Source organism: Anas platyrhynchos, chromosome 6, assembly GCF_047663525.1.
Source record: "Anas platyrhynchos isolate ZD024472 breed Pekin duck chromosome 6, IASCAAS_PekinDuck_T2T, whole genome shotgun sequence".
Taxonomy (NCBI): domain Eukaryota; kingdom Metazoa; phylum Chordata; class Aves; order Anseriformes; family Anatidae; genus Anas; species Anas platyrhynchos.
The window spans coordinates 40,532,433-40,550,181 of record NC_092592.1 but is presented as its reverse complement, the minus strand read 5'-3'; the positions used below and the strand labels follow the sequence as shown (position 1 = coordinate 40,550,181).

Genomic DNA, 17,749 nt, shown 5'->3' with positions numbered 1-17,749 from the left:
AAAGTGAAGTTTCAAACTTATAATGAGCTTAGACACAATGCTGTTAGCACAGGAAGGTAACACACCTAATTGAGAGGCTAAAAACATGCATTTGTGGCCTGGAATAATGTGTATGAAGCGGAGGTGGTGATGATTTCCCACCTTGTGGTGCCCACAGCGCCCATGAGTTGCCCTCTTGCCCCTTCCACTTCCCAAATAGCCGGCGCTTGGGGTAAGCACCCCCGTTGAAGGGCTGAGTGGCCCACAGCACCAAGAAGATGACAGTTTTTTATCCCTCTGGGAAGAAATATAACTTGCTTTTGAGGGTAAATTAGCAAGTTAGTGTGGTATCTTCTGCTCACCCTGCTAATGCTGAGAGTGTGCTGGGTATCGCTCTTCACCTCTCGTTCTAGCCAACTACCAATGGATACCAAGAAAAATTGAATCTTTCTGCTCTGAAGCCTCCCATTAGTCTTTCTGCGAGAGAGTTCATCTGACTCTCCGTCAAGACTCTCTTTAGAGCAGTAGGTAGATGTGAGCTGGCACCATCTGTTGTTTGTTGCTTTTTGGCTAGCGCGATGTTTGGAGCTCATCGCGTACGCATTTTGGTGAAATTACGAAACAGTTAATTTCTAAACAAGCTACTGAGGGTGAATTCATTGATCTGACTTCACTGAGGACCTGCGATGCTCACGGTTTTTCCCTAGCTATCCAAGCATCACACCCGAGGTACCCAAAATGCATGCAGACCTGCGACGATGAAGAAGGCACGGAGGGGAGGCAGGCTGGCAGGTTAACCAAGGAGGGTTAAAAGCAGATCAGGCAGACTTGGTCCATACGACTGCATGAAAAACAAATCTTTCCTTAAATGTCTGTGCTCTTGATTCTTCAACTCAACAGGAAAATGTGGACATCAACTTGGTCTTTTGTGTGTGCATTTGGAATAAGCCATTTTAAGCATTTCTCTTGGTTTGAGTGCCTTTCTGTTTCTTTTCTTAGCTCCCTGAATGGATCCTCCTATATGCAAAGCCCTGCAGAGCTTAATTCCGGGTGATGCATTTGTTGTTCTGATTTTAAGAAAAAGAGACCTGTCTGACCCCGGAATCCGATGTGCTGGGAATGCCCCTGGGATTTCAGCAAAGGGGCCTGGCTGTCCCTAGCAGGCCTGGCAGGTGTTTGCTCACCCCTTTGTGCTCTCGCTTTCCGTGGAGCATGTGGACGGTGAAAATGAAGTGCAGCGACCCCTCGTTTGTCTTCTCCTCCTAAATAATCAGCGTCTGAAATACGGATATCAATAACACCACCTTTGTATAAAAATAACTTCAGAATGTTGTATGAGAAACTGGAGAACAGATCGATCGAAGTATAATGGGAAGGAAATTCATATTTTATAGTTTAACTTGCCAATTAATCATCTTTGTGCAGTCGTATGCTCCTCTGACAGCTGCTTGAACTGCCACTGGGTTCGTCTCGCACCCAGCAAGGTTAAGATTTACTGTAATCTCCTGATGTGTCCTCCTAAAAAGCCAGCAAGTCTGGGGACAGAGTGAAAAAGGGATCGATGGACAATTAGGAAACATAAAAGGTGCCGGTGGCAGGGCAGCCCAGAGATCACCCCGCCAGCCGAAGGTGGTGCTGCTGCCCCTCTGCCCCTTCCCTCTCCATCCACCCCCCTCCCAGAGGTTATTTTCTGGTCTGCTCCCTCACGGTTTGGCGTTTTAATTCTATATTGTATTTTAATTCTAATATTGTATGTGTCCTCTGGGAACTCAGCAGTGCTGGCCTGACGGCCGGACCCTCTCTGCCACTGCCACCTGCCTGTGGTCTCCTGCCAGAGGGGGGGAGAGGTGTCCTGGGGAGCTGGGCACCTCGAGGCACCTCTCACCATCACCCTGAGAGATGGAAAAAGGGCTCCTAGGAACTCTGAAGTCCCGTGTCACGTATGTCTTGCTGCAGTGGCTTTTGTTGCGCTTTTTATGCCCTTCATTTGACATTTCTGAGAGTTTTCTTGGTGGGGTTACAGCAGGGGACAGACTATTAGTCTGTGTCGTTAGGAGAAAAGGGAATAATCACCTGGCTGGGGCGTTTGTTTGGCTGGGTGTTTTGGCAGCCCTGCTTGGGAAGAAATCAGAGCTCCTCAGATGGGGTTCCTGACGGCTGTGCTGCTGCGGAGGAGTGAGCCGGGTGCTTTAGCACCTGGGAAGAGCAATCTGCTGGTGCTCAGGCAGCTCCAGGCACCCGAGGTGCCAGAGGAGATCCCTCTCCTGCTCCAGCCCCTCTGTGTGGTGTGAACTGAGCAGCTCAACCTCTGGCAAAGATAGCAGCAAACCTCATTCCCTGTGCCTCTCCACTCACAGACAGCACACGGGGAGGCATTTATTCATTAGGAATCTGCTGAAGCATGCAATGCCGGAGGCTCTGGTCAGGGCTAACATCTGGAGGCAACTTCGGCACGGCCACATCTGTGTCTGCATGCCTGTGCACAGGGAGTTCTGTGTAATGCCTGCACAAAATGGCACAAAATGCTGTTCTGCTCCTGGTTATCACAAGTAAATTTTTCCCTCTGTGTGCCTACTGTGCTGGAAGGGAGATCTCAGATACCCCCCTTCCCACCCCCCAAAAAAAGCACTTCCATGCTGAAATGACGATAGTTGAAAAAAGTTATGCTCCAAACACTTCTCTTTTCTCCCACTGTGGCCTTTCCCTTCTAACTCTCCCATTAGTCACAAAGAGGAAAATAAAAGCTTCTGCTGGCGCAAGAGGTTTTTCTCTTTGGCTACAAATCCCGGTGGCCGCGTTGTGTACCTTGCTGGCTTCGTGGCAGAGCCAGCCCTGTGCGGTTGCTCCCTTGCCCCTTTCTCGAGACCTGCAGTGAAGGAGGCTCCCCCAGGCTTTCAGGTTCCCTTTCTCACCCTTTTAAAATTCTTCCAGTTTTCTTCTCTTGCTACAGTTTAGGAGTGCTGCTTCTTGTTCTATCCACCAGGTCCATGAAAAAGAGTAATCCCTTTTTCTTGCCAGCCACCCTTCTGCATATTTATGGATTATTTCTACACCCCTGCTTCCCCACTTCTTTCCCATCTTTAACCCAACGTGGTCCATATCCAGCCACCAGCACTGCTGCTGTGGGCTGCAGCCAGAGGAGAGCCCCAGGGGGGGAATCCTCCAGGGCCAGTCCATGCCCAGGGCCAGCTCGTGCTGTGCTGGCAGCCACTGGAAGGGGTTGCTGCTGTACTGACACCCGTGCTGCTGTGCCAGCTTCTCAGCAGTACAGGCCATTTCAAGCACATCAGCTTTTAATGTGACAGTAAATGCTCCCTGGGCTCGCAGGCAGGTGTACCAAATCTGTCAGCAGCAGCAGAACACCATCGAAACAGGCCCTGAGAATAAGCTCCACAAGGAACCGGGGAGCTGTCAGACCCACGTCACTTCTCCATCACATAGAAGGACATTCTTCCAGCCTTCCCCTCCATAAAACACAAGGGCTGGGCACGAGGATGGCTGCTCAGAGCAGCCCCTACCAGAATGAAGCAACCCCACTGCAGGTGCTTTGGGCTGCTGCATTCTTCCTAAGAAGCTGCTCCGTGCCCTGAAGATGAGCATGAGGCAGAATGTGTGCGCATGAGTATGGCAAGTGAATCCATAGTGGGAAAAGTTTATTTGAAGCTTTTCACTTTGAAAAGCGTGGCTTCAGAGCCAGCGAGTGCTGCACTGATCGCCCCAGTTCTGCGCAGGGATTTGTGGAGTTTGTCCTCTTCCCCCAAGCACTGCGGGGCTGTTCCCAAACGATGGCGTTCGCTGCCCAGGCGCTGTTTCTGTGCGCTTTGCTCCATCCCTGGATGCTTAAATTGAACTCAGCATCACTGCCACTCGCTGGACTGGCCAGGAAAAGCAGAGCACAGCACAGCTCGCTGCTCCTGGCAAGTGCTGCAGCTCGTCCTGCTGCGGTCACCTCCGCCTCGGCTGGGGAGCAGGCGGCAGCGCCAAGCCTGGACCACGCCAGCCTCCTGCACGTGGGCTGGAAAACACCCAAGGATTTCCCCAGCTCCAGGCAGGAGCAGAACAACACTTTCCTTATTATTCTTTGAAGTGTAGGAAAAGAAAGTCTGAAAGAAAAAGCAGCTGATGCTTGTGTGTGCGAGTGTTTAGCCAGGCTACAAAATGTCATTATAGCAGCTGACTCCAGCTGACCTGAGTGAGCTTGGGCTTTCTGAAGTCACATTGCCTGCACAAACCTTCACATCTAATTTTAGTAAAGTATTTGGTAAGATGGCACACTGCTAAGAAATTATAATTCCCCCTCATCACCGTCCCCCCCCCCCCCCCCAAAAAAAAAAAAAGTAAATAAAGTAAAATGCTGGCATTTGCCAGGAACTAAATTTGGATTCAACATTGCAAATAAACTCCTCTGAGAAACATTTTTTTCCTTCTGGACCTTAAATAGAAGAATACTCAAAGATGGTTTTGGTCCTTTCCAACTTTCCTTGCTTATGTGAAAAAAAAAAATAGTATTGACAATGTTGTGTACCTTGGAAAAATGTAATTAAAAGTATCTCCCAGTGATTGGCAGGGCTCTTACTCTGCTCTGAATGCAGAGGTGAGCGGACACCAAGAGCAGCTGAACTCCTTCAAATTCCCCACATTTCTTCTCCCCCAAAATAAATCCCCAGCAACTATGTCCAACGCAATACAATTTGTTGTTTTGCTGCTATATGGAATATTTTAAAGATGAACTGCTCTTAAATAGACAAAAAACAAACAAAAAAACTTTATTAAATAGACAAATTCTACTCCAGGATTATTGCATTTCATAGGAAACAATCATTTTTTTCCTGTCACTATATATTTTTTTTTTTTCCTGTTTAGCTACAATCACCATTACATGTTTTTTGTGTTTAAAAATGTGGCCAAGCACTAAAATATTTAGAACTGATCTTCTCTTTATCTGATTTCTGTCACTTTGTAGATTACTCAAATCTGTGCGTCCCAGGATCTCTGAGGATGACTGTAAGCAATGTGTTTTCCTGACCTCGTGTTTATCCATGTATCACAATAATTGTACTTCAAAACTTCCTGGTAATTAACTTTGCTACGGTTATTCACTGCCACCAGAGACCCAGTTCCTTTGTGCACTGAATACAAAGAGACGATATCAGTTTTTAAGACCTTTGACTTTCTTCTACACTGTTTTGGGAAGCCTCAGGTTTGCCTGTGGACATCTGCATAATCCTGATGCCCCAACTTTTCCATCACTTGTGGGCATCCTGGGCACACGAGGATTTACAACCACGGCAGCAGGTGCAGCGGGATATTTGCCTTTTCTCCCCAGGTGGCACTTGCCATGCCGTTAGGGTGGGGAACCAGAGCAGTGCTGGTGCTCTGGCAGACACAGACCCATCGAACATCCCGAGTTGAAAGGGACCCGTATGGCTCATCAAGCCCAACACCTGCCATCGAGTGACTTTGAGCTGTGCAGCTGAAGTGTTGGTGTGTCCTATGAAGCGAGGCTTCATAAAAGTTGCCTTACTTTTGGAGGGAGGCTGGATGCTGCTGGCCAGAGGCCTGCCCAGCTCCTGGTGCCCAGCTCCATGCTGGAAGCTCAGCCCTGCATGGAGGAAGGCTCCCGAGGCTGACCTGCCATGGAGGCTCCCTGGGGCCTCCCCAGGTTGTGGGAAGGAGCTGCCATGGAGCCCTTTCTCCTCACACCGTCACACAGAACGTGGTGCCCCTCTCCCAGCTGCTCAAGGCTGGGATGCCTCCACGGGCAGCCACATGCCATGGGTTGAGTTTTAACAAGGGCAGTTAATGGGTAGTGCTGCCGGGGGCTTCTTCCCCAGCCTGGCAGGAGCTGAGGGCACTGCTGGTGGTGGTGGTGTACGTGCCTGGTGACAGGATGAGGGGGAATGGGCTAAAGTTGTGCCAGGTGAGGTTTAGGTTGGATATTAGGAAGAACTTCTTTACTGAAAGGGTTGTTAGGCCCTGGAACGGGCTGCCCAGGGAGGTTGTGGAGTCACTATCCCTGGAGGTCTTCAAAAGACGTTTAGATGTAGAGCTTAGGGATATGGTTTAGTGGGGACTGTTAGTGTTAGGTCAGAGGTTGGACTCGATGATCTTGAGGTCTCTTCCAACCTAGAAATTCTGTGATTCTGTGTGTGTGGTGGTGTCACCCCTGCTGTGGGGCTGCTCCGGGCACGCTGTGAGGGCTGCAGGGCCCCCTGCCCTCCCCGTCTGCCCCACCTTGGGAGCACAGCCTTCGAGCAAGCCGGGGCAGGCTATCCCCGCAGTACAGACGCGGGCAGCTGCTGAAAAACCTTAAAGCACCGTGACGGGGGGGGCTCGGTTCCCCTGAGGGGCTCAGCCCGCTTCCCCCGCGGGGCACCGGGCGCGCTGCGGGCGCCGTCCCCTCACCGTGCAGCGGGGGCGGCTCCGCTCTCTGCCCCTCCTCAGCCTCTCCCCCAAGCCCTGAAACACCGAGGGCCGCCCGGAGGGGCCGGGAGCCCCCTGCCATGCCCTGCCCTTCCCTTCCCTGCCCGGCCCGGCCCGCCCCACGCGGGCGGCGCCTCAGCGGGGCGGCGCCTGGGCTCGCCTCAGCCGGGCTGGCACTCGGCGGCGGCTGGGAGCGGAGCGGGGCTGTGGCAGCCCCGGGCCATGCAGGATGCTGCCGGGCCCCGCAGCCCAGCGGCCGCCGCCGCTGCTGTGGCCGGCGGAGCCCCCCTGGGGCTGGGCGGTGCCGGCGGCCGCCGCGGGGCTGCTCCGGCTCGGTGGGGCTGCCCCCCATCCCCATCCTCCTCCTCCTCCTCCTCCGCCACCGCTGCTGCTGTCCGCGCCGGGCTGGCACGTCCCCTGCGAGCCGCTGCTGCCGCTGCTGCCCGCCGAGCACCGGCACCACCGCCGGCAGCTGCTGCCCGGGCAGGTAACGACGGGACGGGGCCGTGGGGGCCGTGGGGGCTCCGTGGGGCTCCTCCGCAAAGAGCCCGGCTGGGCGCTGAGCCGCCGCTAGAGGTACTCCCAGCCGCGGAGCAGCGGCATCTTGCACCGGACCTGCGGTGTTTTCATCTCTTTTTTTTCTTTCTTTAATTTTTTCTTCCCACCCCGCGGCTGGGACCCCCCCCCAGCAGGGCTCGCAGCCTGCCCCGGCCGCTCGCTGCCCCTCGCGGCTCTCCGTGAGCTCGCAGGGCAGAAGCACGCCCGGCAGAGCCCGTGCCCGCTCCCGGCTGATGTTCTGGGTTTGTTCGTGAGGTTTTTTGGTCATGAGGAGAAAAAGCCGCGGTCTGGGGGCGAGCCGCAGCCCCCCCGCCCGGCGCTGCTTTACCGGGGATCGGCAGGGCAGTTCCCGATGCCCCTACAGCGCCTACAGAAACCCAAATGTATTTGGGGGCTGGAGAGGCTTGGTTCTGAAATGTGCAGTCATCTCTTCTTTAATTAAGAAACCATGAAAAGCATCGGTTTAGTCGTGGTGAAATCCCTTTGTTAACTTTTCTCCCTGCTTTTTTTTTTTTCCCCCCCCTCCCTCAGTGGATATTCGGAGGCCATCATTCTCCCGTCATAGGATTTTCGCCGTCGTCGGGTGTGGAATTTGTGCCTCTCTTTCCCCCTGTGTACGCATCCACGGTGCCGCCTCACGCTGGGAAGAACTGGATGGATAAAAGGCTGCCGAGCTGCAAAGTAAGTCCGGGTCTCGTATTCTGGAGGGTGCTTAATGCTGGTGCATGCAGGCTGTGCGAGCCGAGGCATAGTCCTGGTTCTGGAAACTGCAGCTGTGTGCAGGAGGGCAGGGGTTTGTCTGGGAACCCCCCAGGGAGGACGAATGTCACGGGGTGATGGGCAGAGGAGGGCACTTCTAATGTTAAATCTTCAGCCTTGTGAAGTTGTGCAAAGAATAAAATATCTTTATTATTTATCCATGCTACGCTGAGTGAAATGCTTTAGCTTCACTCCCGGATGGGATTTTAAGGGTTTCCATTTTCCCCTCCTGAGCACTTCCCCGTTTTCCTCAGGAGGGGACATGGGGGTGCAGCGCAGGCAGCGTTGTCTCTGGGATCGCTGCCAGCCCTGGGGCTGGCGCCAGGGTTTCGCTCACGGTCCCAGGCCCTCGTGCTGCCCATCGTTATTTACATCCGTAAATTTAACTAGCTGAATAATTGAAATGAGGCTTTGTGACTGTGCGTTCCCATTTCCTTCCCTCGTCCCTGTCACTCCAACCTAGAAGATGACTGAGGTCTCTGAATTGCAGACAGACGTGCTCTGCAATAGCTCTGTCTGAGGCACAATTGGCTTCTGTTATTATTTTCTGTTGGTGATGCTGCATAAACTGATTATTCATGTTCAGAGCCAGTTAATTTTCTCATCATCAGCTAAACACTGTCCACAATGCTTACGGAGCAGCAGCGATCTGTTCTTGTAAGTTTGTCCCCAAATTGAGATACTTTCCGTATCATAACAGTAAGCTAAAGATTAAAAGAAAAAATGAGAAATAGAAGTGAGAATAAAGTATCTCAAACCTTAATGTTTTTATTTGTATTGGACAGATATACTTAAATAATGCATTTGCTCTGGACTCAGCATGGATACATCCTGAGGAATCAAGACTCTTCCAGGGAAATGAGAAGCCTCTATTAATGACAAATCAAGTAGCTATGGCTATAGCCAGGCCAGCTACTGCCTCCAGGCCTCTTCCCACAGTGGTGTTGGCACCTCAGCTGATACCAGGTTAGTAAATAATTAAGTATTTACCGCTTTTTATGCAACTCCAGAGAGGCATAAGCCATTTTCTAAAGTAAGGGTTTCATCCATTCATTTGAAAATCTCTCAATTGATCTGGAACCTTGATGGCAGAGTGCTTTTCATCCCCTAAATTACTTTAAAAGAAAGAAAAGAACATATTAATTATAGAAGATTGCAACAGATGATTCCGTAGCTGGTTGTCTACTTCCAGAAAGATGGGGCAAGCCGCCCTCGAGATACTTGGCTTATTTTCAATTAACCAGAAAAAAATAATACTGATAAGAGTTCGTGTGTGATTCTTCTATTTGCTGTAAGTTGTACAGATTTGATGTGGTTTGTGTAGACGGTAATCAGTAGAGAAGAGTAACTGCTCCATCATCTCATTAGAGCTCAGTTATGCTCGGTGATATTTATGAAATAAATGACATTAATCCACATAACTCGGGTGTGTCACAGCTGCTAATAGAAAAGCTAAGCTTTGTGATTGGAAGAGAGCAAAGCGTGCTGCCATAAAGCTGAGTCTCTCTGTGAATTGCAGTATTAATTTGGAAGAGCAGTTGTCTCACAGAAAGGATTAAGAGCTACAATGCTACTGATGCTTAAACCAGTAACTTACGTTCTGAAATTCAGGATCAGGATATTCTTAATGGTTTGCCGACTTTGTTTCTGTCGTGGATGTAAGGTGATGGTCATTTGGTTGGCAGAGGAGCCCTCGTTCCCTTGGTCTTTCTGTGTAAGGCACTCTGTGTTTTGAGCCTGTGTAGCATGCAGTCAGTTTCTTGTATTTTTCCAATAAGACAGAAGTTCAGTGCGAGTGTGCTGGAAGAGATTACTGTTTGGGTTAATTTGCCAGATTGATTAATTAGCGTGTTGAACAACTCCGATCAGCTCTGTTTTGAAGTTTCCAGCAGCCCTTTACAGTAAGCTGTGCTCGGTCCTTGCCACAAGCAGGCAGTGCTCGGCTGCGGGGCCGTGGCTCTGCTGGGAGTGATGGCAGTCGTAAGTAGGGACACCAGGGGTGAGAACCCATTGCGTTAATGCATTCCCACCTGGATGGGGTAGGCAACGTCTGAGCGGTGTTCCCAGGCAGGATGCATCGCTTGAAATGCATTCTTAATGACAAATGCAGTGGTGAGGAAGGAGTTTGGCATAGCTGCACGAATGCACGTGTGGCGGATGGGTTGGGAGCCTGGTACCTGGTAAACTGGCTGGAATTTATGGGCTGGCTCTGAGTCTTCAGAGAGCTCTGTGCTGAGCTGTCGGCTCAGACAATGCAGCAAAGGCTGAGAGTTTGACATATATCTTATACTTACTCTTTGTATTTGAATTATATATATATATCTGGTAGCAGATGAGGAGAGCTCACGAGGCAGAGCAGGGTCTTCCCAGCCGAACGGCAGGGTTGTGATCCCGAAGTAGCAAGGGGAAGCTGTGTTGTCGCTGAAAATTTCCTTCCTGGTGAACAATATGTGCACAGCCAGGCGTGTGTTGACAGGTCTTCAGATGGATCAAACTGGTGCTGATCCATTTTCTTCTTATTATCCTCCTGCTGTAAAAGGTTTCTGGTAGAATTACCCTGAATGGCATCTTTTTTTCCTGCTGATACAAAGTCTGTCTGCTGTTAATTCCGTCACTGACCTGTCACTGCTTACATTTCAAATTGAACTTGGGGAGCGACCAAGTTGCGTGGTTGCTTATTTGGTTTCTTCTCAGGCTCTGCCTTTCCCCTCTTTTCCCATCTATTGGTTGTTTTCCCATTGCCTTCTCTGTTCAGGGCTGTGTCCAGCACTGTGCTCAGCGCTGCAGCCTCACCTGCCTCTCTGCCCTCAGTTAAATGCACGCATGCTACATCTAATTCTAGTAGCTGCTTTTACAGGACAGGCTTATGACAGAGCCTTTTTTCTGCTCGTGTCTCTAAATTTCTCTTCCAGCCCTTTTTCCTTCAGTGTATGGCAACTTCTTTGACTACTGCAGCTTCTCTCTTGAGCTCCTTTCAGAATGCTGCTCTTAGGGCTGCGCAGCACGGGCAGAGGTTGCTGGTGGTAAAACTCCTGACTCATTCACCTCTGCAGGTCTTACCCTTCAGGCTCCTTCCCCGTGCCACTAGCAGCCTGGCACGGTGCAAGCCCCTGCTTTTCTTCCAGAAGAGTGCTCAGCATTTGCTGCCCTCCTTTTCAGAAAGCTCTCAGTGTTCCCCTTCAAGTGGGAGAGGAGCAGGGGAGGGTGTGAAACACCCCCCAGCTAACTTCTTAAATCCTCCCATCCCTCTCTAAATGTTGTTGTGACCGATGCAATCCATGCATCAGGTGGATGCTAATCAAATAATGTGCTCTGAGGTCTGTGTGCTCCGGAGCTCGTGAAGGCAGACGTGTATATTTATGACCCTGCTGCAAGAATGGGAAGATGATATCAGTGCCTTACAGCCCGATCAGGAGCTGCTTCCAAACATACTTAAAGTTCCTAGGAAGTGTTATGGCAGTACTTGAAGTGTTTCCTATATAATCTTTACAGTTAATATGAAGAGTAATAAAAATACTGAGAGCAAATTGCTTAGTTAAGTGGTTTAAACGCAGAAGTTAATAAGCTTTTTGCAGGCTACATGGCTGTATTCGTTTTGAAAGCCTATCTTACAGGCAGGTTTGCCTTCCACAGTTATCAGTAATGATATAATTGTTTTCTCAGTGTATCAGCAATGTTACAAAGATAAAGGAATGAGGCTTTGGCGTTTGGTGAATGGTAATGCCCGTAATTTCACAGCTGTGAGTACGAGCTACTAGGAGGTGTTATTTTCTGCAAGAGAAGGAAGCTGCTATTATTCTCCAGTATATTACAAAACATGAATTTATGTGCTTACAATTTTGTGTATCTAAAGTGAATAATGGCATTTTATTTTCCCACCCAGAAGCGATAGCTGGTTTTATGTCTGTCGGGCTCATTACTGTAAGCGAGGAAGGCAGTGTTGAGGTATTTTTGCGGAGGAAGGATGAATGCTGCTGTCGCCTGCGGTGTGCTGCCTGCCACGTGGACGGAGTCACAGCTGGTTTGGACCGAGTCAGCCATGCCCGTGTTAGCTGTGCTGTCTGGCTTTGCTCTGCTGAAGGAGCTTCCTGGAAGCTTTCCTCAAAGCACCGTGAATTAGCTGTCCTGGGTGGCTAATCCGTTTGCAACGAGGTCTCTGCCTTGCGCTGAAGCTTTCGGGTTTCAGCACTGAGCTTCCCATGGGGAGCAGCATCCGCAGGCACGGCTCTGCCTGGGGACAGGGGTGCAGAGGTACAGAGATGCACGTTACCTTCCTCCTGCTGCCTTCTGCACGTCCCTGCGCAGCTGGTGGCCTATGGAGGGAGCCTTGGTTCCACTGTTCAGGTGGAAGCTGTAGCCCTCTGGTCCTTGATGTTCGCTGTTTGCTGTTACTGATGGTAGTGAAGCTGCTTTCAGTACGCGTCCCTGCAGCTCGGCGTCTCCGGCTCTGAAGAGCACTGCTGCCAGCAGTTCCCTGGTAAGCCACGTGTTCCTGCTGGTGCATGGAAGAAGGTTTTCACGGGAAAACCTGGAGAACAATCCTTTCATCTTGCCTTCTGCAAGGGGAGGTTCAGGAGGTACAGATGGAAGTCTCGTATCTCTCTAGAAGTGCTTTATGAACCACGGCGAGCAGAGCCCACCTGGGCAAACACCGAAGCTGGTCCCACCTCTGCTCGTGTGCTCCAGCTGCTGGCACGTGGAGGGGGAGTGAAGGAGGCATCCTGGCTGAGGACAGCAGAAACCCAGAGATGTTGTTACATTGAAATGATGGGTTTCAGCCTGTAGCTGTTGAAATCTGTGTATGGCTTCTGCTTGCTGAAGGGTGACTGAAATGTGAGGTTAGCTGTGTGGTGCCTCCTGGGACCGTGAGCACGGTCCCACATCGCACAGCTCAAAGTCCTGTAGGGACTGGAAGCTTCCTGGCTCTGTAGCAATGCCACTAACACGATGTCTTGTGCTGTGTCTGACAGCATGCAGGCACTCTGGCAGCACCAGCAATATAACATCTTCCCGAGGGCTGTAGTACTGTGTAGCTTCCAGCAGAGCACCTGTGGACAGCCTCGGGGATTGTGCAGGGAGATTCCTGGGCCTGCAGAGGGACCTGGGCATCCGTACCTGACCCAAATCCTGTCCGCAGCCGGTGCTGAGAGGGCCCAGAGCTGAAGATTGCTTCTGTTAGTGCTGCTGATGGCTGATTGAATAAAGGCTCCCAAACTTCTCTATGGGCGAGTGTCATGGGCAGTGGCCTAGCCCAACAGTTTGGGGACTTGGTAGCCTTGAGAAAGTGGTGTCTGCAGGAGCCTCAGTGTAAATAGAGCCTGGGTGCTGCCTTCTGCACGTCCTGCTCAGAGCTGAGTAAACTCAGACACTTCATCAGTTTCCATTTTGAAACATTTTGCAGTCCTCAAACAGTTTTTTTTTTTTTTTTTTTTTTAAACACATTTCAACATAAGACCAGTAAGAATATGCAATTTGTGTTGTACTGGCCCTGGTACTTGCCCAGAGAGGTTGTGGCTGCCCCATCCCTGGAGGTGTTCTGGACCAGGTTGGGTGAGGCCCTGAGCAACCTGACCTAGAGGGTGGCAAACCTGCCCATGGTAGGGGTTGGAACTGGGAGATCCTTGAGGTCCCTTCCAACCTGAGCCGTTCCATGATTCTACGGACTCCTGCAGCAGTAGCTGCTAAGTTATGTGCAGAACAATACGTGATGGGAAACCTGTGGGAGCCTTGTCACTCAGAGCACTAAGTGCTGTGAGTGGATACTGAAGAAGTGAAAGCCTTTTAATTGCTTTGATCTTTAACAAAATGCTCTCAGTATTTTTTTCATTGGGGTCAGTCTAACCTGGAATGAAGACTTCGTGTTGGTCTCCTTGATGGAAGTTAGTCTTTTTAAAGCAGATTTTTTTTTTATGGAAAGATTTTTCAACAGATGTTTTCCACTAAGTCAAAGTTTCTTTCCTTCCCCTACACTTCAACGGGGTCTCTTTGCTCAAAACCAGTCAATTTGCTCTTTCATCCATTGATATTGACAATCACAAATATCAGAAAGATGAGTTCATTTATAATTTCACAAAATTACTTTAGCATTACTGATCCCATGTGGACTAGGATTATTTGATCCTTCCTATTAGTATTCATTTTCTTTCTTCTAATCCCACTAACCTTTGCAGAACTACGTCAGTGCCACAGCAAGTATCTGTGGTAGAATTTGTGTACATATACAGATAGATGATTTCAGTTTGAATTAAGACAAATCTATAAAGGAAGGTGACTCCTTTATATATAAAAATTTGCTCAATTTTACTTTGAAAAGTTGTATGGTTCTGAGCAAATTTGAAATACGTGACACAAAAGACCTCTGACCTTCTCTGGTTCCTAAACCAGGCTGGATTTGAGGCTTTTAATGCCAGGAATCCTGTACAAAGCCTGCAAGCTGGGAGATATTTATCTTGCTATTCTTCTCATGCTTCCGTGTTGGCAAAGGCAGAAAAAGAAAACCTCTATTTTGAGTAGGCTGTGAAAAGATGGGCACTGATGGGACACGGCATGCTTCCGGATGCACTTTTCATCTCTGGTACTGGAGAGGGGAGAGTTCGCTGCTGAGGGGAGCTGGGGCTGAGCCCTCAGCAGAACGTGTTGGGGAGCAGACTGGGGGATGTGGACACCCCAGCTGTGAAAGCCAGGCTCAGACCTGGGGTCTGGAAGAGCCGAAATGTCATGAAAGCCTGCTGCCTTTGTGGACTGGTCAGGCGCTGCAGAGAGGAGCACTGAAGTCCTTGGGAACACTTGACTTCAGTGGCACTCAATAAACAAAACAAAAATATCATGAAATTTGTGTTTTTTATGGCTCTTTGTGTTACCTACCTAAGCCAAGTCCAAACCTTAGCCCCAGTAAGATGGGCTTTCGCTCCAGTCATGTAAATAAGGCTACAAGCTGTATGCTTAAGGCAAAGGCTTGTAGTCCTGCCCTGCTTCTCATGTTTTCCTACCCGGTCCCAAGACCCCATTGTACAGAAATTCATTTCTCCTGCGGCTTTGCGGAGGCTGTCAGTGTTTGTGAGGAGCCAGGTCTTTTTACTACATGTGGGCCTAAAAGTGAGCCATTAGTGGTGCTGTTACTGGCAGACGTGTGCAATACCAGGTAACACACATAAAAGGCTGTGTTTTTTTCTTCCCTCTTGGCTTCAGAAGATAGGGAAATCAATATGTTTTCCTTTGTATTGGGATAAATATACTATTTAAGTCAACCCATTGCTTCGTGATATTGATCGATAAGCGCTGCTTCAAGCTGCTCAGCACCTGAAATTTCGAGCCATGTGCACTTCAGGCAGCAGGGCCAGCAGATCCTCCACAGCCTGAATTCTGCAAGAATAAATACTGGTATTACAAATTTATGTGCTGTAGGCCTTCCAAGTGTTTGTGCTGGATGAAAAGAAGCTCCGTGCTCTTCAGCAAGGCCGCGGCCTTCCCGCTCACCAGCCATCGTCCGGCGCCTCAACGTCGCTGTGACAGCCTGGCCTGCCGAGCAGGGGGCAGGCAGAATTGACAGAAACAGGTTCAAAAAAGTGTTTTATTGTTACTAGTAAGTATACCGAGCTTGAGTGGGTGGTTTGTATGTATCCTCTTTAGAGCTAAACTTACTCCTGAGGGGAGTACAGGACTGGAAGGACATGTTAGTCTGCCAAAGTGCTTTGGTCCCATTGAGTCCATGGTACCAGAAAATATCTTTACAGTGGTAGAGACCTGAGTGGAGCAAGAAGGGACAATATCTAGTGTTTGATCCCAACGGTCTGTAATAAAAACCCTTTTAATCCCACTGATGAATGAAACAATGAGTAACTTATCTTCCCAGTTGCTGTCAATTTCAGGGTCTGAGTACATTCCTTACATGTACTGGTCAGTATCATTACATGTATCTAGAGGTAGGATAAGTATCTATATTTATTATTAAGGTGATACTTGTGTTCAAACTTAAAATGTTTATGATCAGTGTCCTTTCAATGCTATCACTTATATCTAACCAATGTTTTTTATCAGCCGATGATCCAAGGTGTGGGGTTTTCAGAAGCACTGTGTTGGAGCAGGGCTGAGATGTTTTCTCCTGGCACCCCGCGGTGGCCGGGCAGCTGTCTGCAGGGAGGTTGTGCTGCGAGCACAGCTCCAGGAGAGGGGCTGCTTCTGGCGAGGTGAGTGCTGTGCCCTGCCTGGAGCAGCAGGGCCCTGGGTGGTGATGAGGTCTGAGGCACAGACTCATCTAGGTTGGAAGAGACCTCCAAGATCCCCCAGTCCCACCTCTGACCTAACACTAACCAGTCCTCCACTAACCCATATCACGAAGCTGCAGTCCCTGTGCACCTTTCCTTGTCCTGTTCCCCCCATTCTGTGGCTTGTCCTCCAGGAGGGAGGATGGGACAGTGACAGCCACTTTAACTCATTTGAACTACGTTCTTTTTTTCTATATCAAAAGACAGTTGTTGTCAGTTTTAATACTGATAATAGTCTAATAAGTCTATTAAAGAGCTGTCATCTCAGACGTTATTATCTCTTTTTTTTCTCTTAAAGACTCTGCAGATGAAGGGAAAGGGAATAAGGGACAGTAAACAATAATTCACACTTGAAACGCTTTGTTCTTTCTTCTGGAGTTGTTTTTTCACACGTCTTCCGAGGAAGTGCTAAGTGTTTTATGACAGCTGTTGCATGAAGCTAAGTGTCCCAGGCACCCCCCTGCTCCCTGTGCCTTGGGGGCACCGTCTCCCTGTGCTGCTCTGCGAACACCCATGGGGCACACTGGGGTGCAGAGCTGCACGCCAGCACTTCATCCCTGCTCCCCACCTGGCTGCCAGCAAGAGCTCATCAGGGAGCTCTCTGTGACAGCTCTAATGCTTGTCAGAACTTATTAACCCCAGGCTGGAGCGGTAAGTGGCAACCATGCGCTGCAGAATAGGTCCCCAGCCAGTGGACTAGACCCGAGGAGTCATCTGGTGGTGGTGAGGTGTTGTGCAAAAATCCCTCTTCTAGCCTTCAGCTGGGTTAGGCAGCATCAGCTGGGATTCAGCAAACATTCCTGAACTGTCTTTGTAATCACAAATGATAGACTTCTTAATTTGTTTTAGATAGTAGCTGGGATTGTGCCTACGTAGGTGCAGCAAATTCAGTAGCAGATGGACTGAGCCCAAAGAACAGCGGGGTGCCTGTGCCCAGGGCTGGGAGGAGGGAAAGTAGCTTGAGCCTTGAAAGAAACAGGGGTAAAGGCAGTTATGAGTAAAGTAAAAAATACATTTGGTTTAAAAAGAAGTAGAAATGGTGTACCTCCCTCTGCGGGTGAGGATTAAGAGCTCGCTGTCACTAACTTCCCTGACTCTCAGGTGAAGGTATTTAACCAACCTGTATTTAATTGGTATTTCATTTCATACAACTTTCGTAGCATGCATCTCTGCTGACAGCCTTCAAAATACCTATTGCTTTAAATGTACATGGGGAGAATTACAAATCCCTTAGGATGCTACTCGGTACTTGGCAGTTTTTTCTGCTAGTACTGAGTCCTTGTGTTCTTTTTGTAAACTACCAAAGATCGTTTGCATAGGGTTGAAATTTTTGGCAATTGGAAAGCTTTGATAGAAATTGTGTTGTGTGGCTCCATAAGTTTGGTATCCACATATGTGGAGAGAGAGGCTTCAGCATGTTGATGTGGACATTTGTGTCAGAATTGTCTTTCAGTTCTTTCAGGTGGAAAAGAAGAGGCAGCAAGGTCAGTGTCTGAGTTAGTGTCCAGTTGTCCTCGCCAGCAGGAGGTTCTCCTAAAGCCACAGAGCTCTTACAGAGCCTTTGTTGGGCACTTGCAGCAGGAGCTAATGGACTGAAAGGGGGAAAAAAGCAAAAACAAACAAACAAAAAAGAGGCATTTGAGTAGGTCCTTAAAAGAAGTGAGAAGGAAATACATTCATGTATTTTTCCTTCTTCAATGACAGCCAAAAAGTTCAAAAAAGTCTTTAACCTGTTTGATTTTTTTTTCCTCCTCTTTTATTTCTTT

General features: G+C 49.3%; 1 protein-coding gene across 1 annotated transcript in view; it reads left to right on the top strand.

Annotated features, from left to right (window-relative positions):
- The first annotated feature begins 6,536 nt into the window (after window positions 1-6,536).
- The window catches only part of TCERG1L (transcription elongation regulator 1 like), a 69,964-nt gene continuing 58,751 nt past the window's right edge, over window positions 6,537-17,749 (top strand). Inside the window, exons 1-3 of the mRNA XM_038181573.2 lie at window positions 6,537-6,889; window positions 7,492-7,641; window positions 8,505-8,685. Of these exons, the coding sequence (XP_038037501.2) occupies window positions 6,632-6,889; window positions 7,492-7,641; window positions 8,505-8,685 (589 nt within the window). The 5' untranslated portion in view covers window positions 6,537-6,631. The remainder of the gene's footprint in view (window positions 6,890-7,491; window positions 7,642-8,504; window positions 8,686-17,749) is intronic.